We start from the raw sequence: 9,437 nt of genomic DNA on the forward strand, positions 1-9,437 counted from the left end.
CTGCTATGCTTTCACATAAAATATAGTGAAGGTTGTACAAGCATAATGAATATGCCAGGGTAGTGATGATGAGGTTATTCTGGGACATTGTACTGTCAGGAAATGGCTGTGGGCTCTAAGTGAACAATACCCCGACACATGACTGGCTTCTGGCCACAGCTGCAGCTCTGACAGATATTAAGAGCTGGTGTGACTGGGCTGTGGCTATGAATACAAACCAGTCAAACGATCATTCCAACTCAAACTCAGCATGGTGGCTGGCAACCATTAAGGCCATGGTGAGTCATAGTTTAGTCACAGTTACTGCCATAGTACATGTACTTCGGAAAGAAAACGTTTGTAGCGGCAAAAATTTAACAACAGACTGAATGATGCGAAATATCCTATGACGAGGATAAGGTTTGTATAACTGTAACTTACATTGCAGAGAAAACTTTTGTACATAGATGAATTAAACTTGTTCAATGCATTAGAAAGCCTTGAGCGGGGGCTGTAAAAAAAGTTAATCCAAATAGTAACTCCAGTGGTGCCCAAACTGTTCATTTCCCATTGTAGCAATTTAATTTTTGGTGAATAATGACTTGAGATATTCAGACTAGTTCAGCATCACAGTGTGCAGTATATAGACACTACCTGTGTTTTGTCCTATACACTTGTGTTTCTGTCTCTGTTAATGGTGTACTCTCTTCAAGTCAACACATGATCAAATTAACATGAACCAACTAGCCCCTCTAATTGGCCTCCTAATAAGCTATATTTGCCAAGGTGAAGATACAGTGAAATTCCCATTCCAGCTGACAACACCACTACACTGAGAAAATTACTCATTCCACTGCCCGCCAAATCAGACCAACTAGCCACCTTGCATAGCAAGTGCTTCTTCTACCAATACATAAATTCCAACAGAAACACTGTTAAGTATTCTGTAACATGGTGTAGTATTTAGGTCGTTTTCTTTATCGGCTTTTTCATAAGACTGCGGACCAACTGGCAAAAATATTAGTAGTAAAATGTGTTATGCATTCAACGCCGCCTTTTTTTTTTGTCGATAGTGGAAAAATCATCATTATCATCATCAGCCTATTTTATGTCCACTGCAGGATGAAGGCATCCCCCTGCGATCTCCAATTACCCCTGTTCTGCGCCAACCAATTCCAACTAGCGCCTGTGAATTTCCTAATTTCATTGCCCCACCAGGTCTTCTTTCTGCCGTCCTCGACTGTGCTTCCCTTCTCTTGGCAACCATTCTGTAACCCTAATCGTCCACTGGTTATCTAACCTGCGCATTACATGACCTGCCCAGCTCTATTTTTTTCTCTTAATGCCAATTAGAATATCGGCTGTACCTCTTTGCTCTCTAAATCCAATTGCTCTCCTTCTGTCTCCTAATGTTATGCCTAGCATTCTTCGTTCCATCGCTCTTTGCACAGTCCTTAACCTGTTCTCAAGCTTCTTTGTCAGTGTCCAAGCTTCTGCCCCATATGCCAGCACTGGTAAACTGCACTGATTGTACACCTCACTTTTCAATGATAATGGTAAACTTCCAGTCAGGAGCTGACAATGTCTGCTGTATGCGATCCAACCCATTTTTATTCTTCACTATGAATTTCCTTCTCATGATCGGGGTTCCCTGTTAATAATTGACCTAGCTAAATGAACTCCTTCAGACCTCTAGAGGCTGACTGGCAATCTTGAACTCTTGTTCCTTTGCCCGGCTATCCATCATTATCTTTGTCTTCCACATATTAATCTTCAACCCCACTCTCACACTCTCTCTGTTAAGGTTGTCAATCATTTGTTGCAATTCGCCTGCATTGTTGCTAAATAGAACAATGCAATCGGCAAACCGAAGGTTGCTCAGATATTCACCGTCTATCCTTACTCCTAAGCCCTCCCAGTTTAATAGCTTGAATGCTTCTTCCAAGCACGCATTGAATAGCATTGGAGAGATTGTGCCTCCCTATCTGACGCCTTCCTTTATAGGTACCTTCCTGCTTTTCATGTGTAGAATTAAGGTAGCTGCGGAACCACTGTAGACATTTTCCAAGGTATTTACGTAAGCGGTCTGTACTTCTTGATTACGTAATGCCTCTGTGACTCCTTCTATCTCTACTGAATCAAATGCATTTTTGTAATCTATGAAAGCTATATAGAGAGGCTGAGTGTACTCTGCGGATTTCTCGATTACCTGATTGATGATGTGGATGTGATCCATTGTAGAGTATCCCTTCCTGAAGCCAGCATGTCCCCTTGGTTGACTAAAGTCCAGTGTTGCCCTTATTCTATTGGAGATTATTTTGGTAAGTATATTATATAATACTGGGAGGAAGCTAATGGGCCTATAATTTTTCATTTCTTTAACGTTTCCCTTATTGTGGATTAGTATAACGTTTGCATTCTTCCAGTTTTCTGGAACCCTTGCAGTCAATAGACACTTCGAATAAGGAGCCGCCAGTTTTCCAAGTATTATGTCTCCTCCATATTTGATTAAATTGACTGTTATTCCATCTTCTCCAGCCGCTCTTCCTTGTTTCATGTCTTGCAAGGCCCTTCTGACCTCATCGCTAGCTATAGGAGGATATTCAGTATCCTGTTCCTTACTGCTTCTAATTGAGGTATCCGGACTCCTCTGGGTACTGTACAGGTCAGTATAGAATTTTTCCGCTGCTTTTACTATATCTTCGAGATTGCTGATGATATTACCCTGCTTATCTTTCAGTGCATACATCTTGGTTTGTCCTACGCCAAGTTTCCTTCTCACTGATTTCAGGCTGCGTCCATTTTTTACGGCTTTTTCAGTCTTTCTCATGTTATAGTTTTGAATATCACTCATTTTCACCTTGTTGATCAGTTTTGATAGTTCTGCGAATTCTATCTGATCTCTTGAGGTGGACACTTTCATTCTTTGTCATTTCTTTATTAGGCTCTTAGTTAATTGGGAGGGCTTGCCTACTGGTTGCCTTGGTGCCTTGCCTCCCACTTCAATTGCTGCCTCTGAAGCCAACCTAGTTACGGTTTCATTCATTACCTCTATGTCATCTTCACCTCTCTGTTCTGAGGCTGCATATTTGTTCGCACGCACCAGCCTGAATTTGTCTGCTTGTACCCTTACTGCATCTAGGTTGGCCTGTTTCTTCTTGACCAATTTAACACTTTCTCTCTTAAAATGGATGTGATTCCTAGCCCTCACTAACCTATGATCACTGCACTTTACTCTACCTAACACTTCTACATCCTGCATTATGCTGGAATCGGCAGAAAGTATGGAATCAGTTTCATTTGTTGTTTCACCATTAGGGCTTTTCCAGGTTCATTTTCTGTTACTACGCTTCCTCAAAAAGGTGCTCATTATTCACAGCTTATTCCTATCTGCAAATTCTACCAGCATCTCTCCTCTAGTGTTCCTAGAACTGATGCCATAGTTGCCAATCCCTTGTTCACCAGCCTGCTTTTCCCCACTTTCGCATTGAAGTCACCCATTACTACAGTATACTGAGTTTGCACTTTTCTCATCACTAATTCAACATCTTCATAAACCTGATCTACTTCATCATCATCATGAATGGACGTTGGAGCATAGGCCTATACTACCTTTAATCTATACCTCTTATTAAGTTTGACTACGACTACTGCTACCCTCTCACAAATGCTGCAGAATTCGTCAATGTTGACCGCTATGCCCTTATGGATTAGGAATCCTACCCCATATTGCTTCTTATCTGGGAGACCTCTATAGCAGAGGATACGGCCGTTAGTCAGCACTGTATAAGCATCTTCAGTTCTTCTAATCTCACTAAGGACGATGATATCCCAAACAATGTCTGATACTTCCTCAAAGAGTCCTGCTAAGCTAGCCTCACTCGACAGAGTTCGGGTGTTAAAGGTTGACAGGGTCAGTTTCCATTAGTGGCCTGTCTGGATACAGAGTTTCTTAGCACCCTCTGCTGCATTACAGGTTTGACCGCTGCCTTGGTCAGGTGCTCTGCAGCTGCTGGGGACTGAGGGCCACGGGTTAATTAACGGAGGTGGAAAAGTAAACTAAACCAAATAAGGCATTTTGTAAGCGGCAGCAATCCACATTACACATGTTGGCAATTGTGCGATTTCTCTCAAGTGTGTCTGTATCAGACAAGGTGTTAGGCATACAGTAGACCTCCAATGCCCATTCATATATAAGCAACCTAATACAAACCTGAAAGTATACTTCTAGCTAACATGAAAATGCACATAAAGTTCGCTATTGTAAGGCCGAATGATGTTTCCGAAAAAAAGCATGTATGCCACGAGGAGCTGGGTGACCTCACCACCTCGCATTCCAAAAATACGCCTGTTTATATACGACGTCCAAACAGTGCCTGTGCTCTCTTTTGCTCCACAGTAAACTTCCTCGATTTCTGAAGCGTTTCACCAGCTCCAGCCGCATGAACACACGCAAACAAAAAAGAAAGGATAAATAAATCTTTCTCGGCATGGCCAGGCTGCCTTCTCTGGGATTCAGCATGGGTCCAAAAGATTCCCATGTTTACATTATCGCGGCCCACTTGGCAAGGAACAGGCCTTGTCCTTTACAAGTCACTCTGCAACAAATGAGATTCCTTCTTTAAACACTCCTGTTGCTACTTGGGTCCTTGGGCGCTTTCTACGGATGCCCGCGACAAACTGAACGATTGTGCTCTCATGGCTTTAATACGTAGCCAAGGTCAAGGCCTCGAAATTCTATTCTATTCTAACAAGACTTGCGCTACAGATTGGACAGTCAGAAATGGGAAAGCATAGGAACCATCTCGTAAATATAATTGACAATGGTGATATATATATATATATATATATATATATATATATATATATATATATATATATATATATATATATATATATATATATATATGAGAATATTTGCACGCATGCAAGCACACAAGACCGCGCGCCGCGCGTTCAGCTAGCAGTCCTGCATCACGTAAGCACGCCTCTTTCTTCCTTTTTTCTTTCTTTCTTTTTTATGTCGTCAGCATGCGGCAGATATAAGCGCAAACACTTGCAGAAATTCAACAGCTAAGTGCGTCACGTACACGGTATATATGCGCTTACAATTTTAGTTTTAAGGAATTACTGAAGGAGGGGTATAGAGAGACGTCGAAATGTCACTGCATTACCGCCGGGAATACATTATTCGTTAAAGCTGAGAGGAAATGCCGCTCCGCAACACTCGGAGCTCCCGACGGTTTGACAGCTCGAGCGGGAGTTCACCGAAGCGCGGATCCGCGCGTACGGGCTCACTATCCACTCATCACGGCGGTTACGACTCACTGCATCGAACCGAAAAGGCACCTCCGTGTCCTTCGACACCTCTGTCGGAGCCTGACGGAAGGGGTTACATAATTAAGACTGCGAACGAGATCGCTCATGTGGAGCTGGCGCAGAGAGAAGCGACGCGAAGGCGATAACGAAACCCGGCACACTTTCGTTTCAGGCACGCACACGGTCAAATGCGCACCTTGTTTTATCAACGCCGGTCGTATTCGCCAACGAAACGCATCGTAGCGACGGGAGACCGCCGGCCTCCACATCGGAGATCGCGGCTAGTAGTACGTAGCACCGCACCTATCGCTGCCGTAGCTAGGCGACCACCGCGAAAGCCATGAGGCGCCCGATATACTGCAGTCGGTGTCTCCGGCGCGGAGATCGGCGCAGGGGCCTCAACCTGTCGCATCGCGCGCACGCCGATGTGGCGGTGCGTGAGAGGCGATGGAAGCAATCTACTCACGGCGATCATGTAGAGCTGCGCCACCCGGTACTCCTCGACCGACAAGGGCAGCGGGATCCTGTATTCTTTGAGCAACATGTTGGGCCGCGCTCGACGGTGTCGAGCGGCGCCCGAAATCAAAAGGGCGCTTGCTCTCACGGGTCCAGCAGTTCAGGCGGTCTCTGGAACCCGCGAACTATCTCCGGCTTGCGCAGCGGGCCGCCCATATCCGTCGCTGCTGGCCGGACGATCCGACGATGCTGCCAATACTACACGGACGACGGTCGCGGCATCCTCCCGCACAGCGATCCGACAAGCCAGCGTACTACACAGACTGGCTCGCGCGATTAACGCCGTACAGCTCGTTGTTTGGCTGCTCGCAGCCACTACTGCTGCTGCTGCGATGGCTGCGACATCTGTTTACAGAAGACCCCGCATGATGGAGCCACCATCGTAAAAAGACGACGTCATCGAAGCGTAGTGCGTGACGTCGGTCCGGATTCCCGGCTGAAAGGTGGCCGCCGCAACGGCGGCCCGCTGGTGCGCTTCGATGTGTTTGTTTCAGGCCGTGTGCCGTCCCAGTTTTCGTTTGCCCTATCTCTCATCTGCCGTGAACGACTCCAGGCGCTCGCCCTCCATTTTCGTGCGGTTGCTCTTTCTCCTCACATGCTACCGTTAGAAGAGGACCCAGAACAGTTTTAGCGAGGCAAAAAGAAAGTCACTTTAAGTTGGTTTTGGTCGAAGCAAGGGAGAAAAATATGTTGACGGTATAGAAGCACACGTCTGACATTTTCGAAAGCCGCCAGAAAAGTTAAGAGCACAAAGGAGAGGCGGCGGGGTTGGCACGGACGTCACAGGCTTTTGACCTATTCGGCATCATATCCTCCTTTTCAAGCACGCATGCGCACCTGCTTCTCTTGATTAATTCCAGGAACGCCAGCTACGTTTCGGTAAAGCACTGCCGGAGACACAAAAGGACATAAAGCAAGAGCGATTGAAAACGTAGAGGAGCCCTTTCAGAGGTCAATTCACCGCTCCTGAGAGAAATGCAGTGAGTCCTATTCCTCGGCGCGTCGAGGAATTCAGCGCGTATAAGCTGGTAAAGGGCTCCATACTGTGGAATATTTCTTTAAAAACTTAAGTGATGTTTCCGTCAGGGCTTTGAGTGGCTTCCCATACTTTATGACACCTGAGGCAAAAAAAAGAAAAAATTATTGCACTGGAGTGCATGACCGAAAGCAGCGAACAGATTAATATCGTTGTATCAAATAAGCGAAATGCGTAATTTTACAGCTTTAGCTTTATCCTTATATATATACACATGTAACTTAATAAAGAAAATCCATGTCTCTATGGAGCTCTGTCCCGAGTTAACCTCTGTATACATTTTTTTCGAGTCGAGCTTCCTTCTCCAGCTAAAGAAATGAATACACCGCGCTGCTATTCGTCCCATTAGCTTTAATGTACGTTCATCGTAACTGAATGTACCGTCACGATGTTGCACGTTTCTTGCCACTCGTCAGGTCGGCACAAAACTTCACCAATTTAAGGGGACAAAGAGGCGTCTTGTGCACAAACAGGCAACGTAAGAAGCAATCTATAGGCGTGCGGGTCGGAACGCCAAATCCTATTTGACCGCGGTGAAGCCCTTCTCTGCCACGGAAGATAGAAACTGGGATAGCGTGCCCTCTCGGCAGGAACTGTTAGGTTTCAATCACCGGCGAGGGAAGATGGAGACACAACGCATATGGCTCCGGTAAGAGTTGATCCATCACTAGGCGCTGTGATACGCCAAACTGGCGAAGAAACTACGAGAAAGAGCGGGGCGCCGAGAAAGGGAATTGTTGGAAGCCGCTGCAACACTCCCGAATGCAATAAGGTAGCAACGAGAGAGAGGCAGAGAGAGCTAGGCGCCGGCGTCAAAGAGGCTTCGGCAAGAAAAGACGGCTTCGTTGCAGAGCACGTGTGCCCAACAGAAAAGCTACCTTTCCAAAGCGCATTGCGCTAACGGTTCGTCGCACGGCGTACGCGCGCGCATCGTCATCGAAGTAAGCGTACGGCTGAGCGTGCGTCGACGCGAGCTGCTTCCTTCTTTCTTTTTTCATCTCTCTCTCACCGAGTGTCCTCGCCATCGACATTCGTCGGCTGGAGCCCGGATTACGCGTGCTTGCATTCCGTCCAGTGCCTGCGCGTCGGCAGAACCGCATCGCAACGTCAGCGTGTACACAGGCGGTCGCGCACTCCGTCGTCAACGTCATTCTTCCCTCTCCCATCGCGTCGCTTCCCTCGGCACACTCATTGCTCGCTTCTTCTTTTCTTTTTTTCTACCGGTATTGAGCTAACTGATAATGTCCCGAATCAGTCCTGCATTCGATGCAGCAGACTGCTATAGGGAGAATCAACTGAACTGTTGAACTGTTCCTTGTGAACACGGACGATGAATGAACATCGAAATTGTTTAGTTCGCGCGCGCAGTTCATTGAGAAAAGCGTGGGCTGAATGTTTCTTTGCGAAATGATCGAAATAAGGGCGACTTGAATGGACACCGTAAAAAAAAAAATTAGTGCCAAATTTTTTTTCCTGTACGAAACTTTTGACAGCGTTTAACTAAGCGGAAATCCTTTATTCTGCTGACAAGCACGAATTCGCGCACTGGACTCGACAACTGCAGCAACCGCATGCCGATGCGGGCGGAATACAAGAACACTCCTGTACAGGAAAATTAGGTATGCGTTAATGAAACCCAAATTGATTTGCATTTCTTCTCTACGGCGTCTATTGATCATAGTCCATGTGTCACTCCTGGGTGTTAAACTCAATCAATCAATCAACCAACCAGCCGGTCGATTGGTCGATGATCAATCAATCAATCAATCAATCAATCAATCAATCAATCAATCAATCAATCAATCAATCAATCAATCAACCATTTAATAAATTAAACAAAACTAATAAATAGAGCGAGTGTCGTGAAACTGCATCAAACGGGTGTCTGAAAATAGCTCCCTGTGACCTGATCTTTAGCCGTGCTGCTTTTCATTGCGGATGCGTTCGTATGCACTGTTACTCTTGGCAAGGCGTTTATATATTGCACTTTGACAACGGCTGGTCCACCAGCCGAATACGCTAATAATAATAATAATATATGGGGTTTTACGTGCCAAAACCACTTTCTGATTATGAGGCACGCCGTAGTGGGGGACTCCGGAAATTTTGACCACCTGGGGTTCTTTAACGTGCACCTAAATCTAAGTACACGGGTGTTTTCGCATTTCGCCCCCATCGAAATGCGGCCGCCGTGGCCGGGATTCGATCCCGCGACCTCGTGCTCAGCAGCCTAACACCGAATACGCTAAGTAAATACGTCTTCCAAAAGGTTCGTCGTCGCTTTCCTGCACACACACACACAAACACACACACACACACACACACACACACACACTATATATATATATATATATATATATATATATATATATATATATATATATATATATATATATATATATATATATATATATATGTATATATATATATATGCACACACACACGCGAAGAGCAATATTTTTGTTGTGCAGTTCATTGGTCAACGCTATTGGTTGAGGAGCCTTCAACGAAGACAGAAAGACAAAATTAAGGGGCGCTGCTGCCATCATCCCTCACGAGCGTTGAAACACAACGTCACCTTTCGTCC

The 9,437-nt window shown here is 45.5% G+C and overlaps 1 protein-coding gene across 3 annotated transcripts in view; it reads right to left on the minus strand.

Annotated features, from left to right (window-relative positions):
• rdgB (retinal degeneration B) overlaps positions 1 to 6,155 on the minus strand; it is a 58,042-nt gene extending 51,887 nt beyond the window's left edge. For all 3 annotated transcript variants that reach the window (XM_070534266.1, XM_070534267.1, XM_070534265.1), the window contains exon 1: positions 5,765 to 6,155. In XM_070534266.1, the coding sequence (XP_070390367.1) occupies positions 5,765 to 5,842 (78 nt within the window). In that variant the 5' untranslated portion in view covers positions 5,843 to 6,155. The remainder of the gene's footprint in view (positions 1 to 5,764) is intronic.
• Between the last annotated feature and the right edge of the window lie 3,282 nt (positions 6,156 to 9,437).

This window comes from Dermacentor albipictus, chromosome 2 (genome assembly GCF_038994185.2).
Source record: "Dermacentor albipictus isolate Rhodes 1998 colony chromosome 2, USDA_Dalb.pri_finalv2, whole genome shotgun sequence".
Classification (NCBI taxonomy): Eukaryota; Metazoa; Arthropoda; class Arachnida; order Ixodida; family Ixodidae; genus Dermacentor; species Dermacentor albipictus.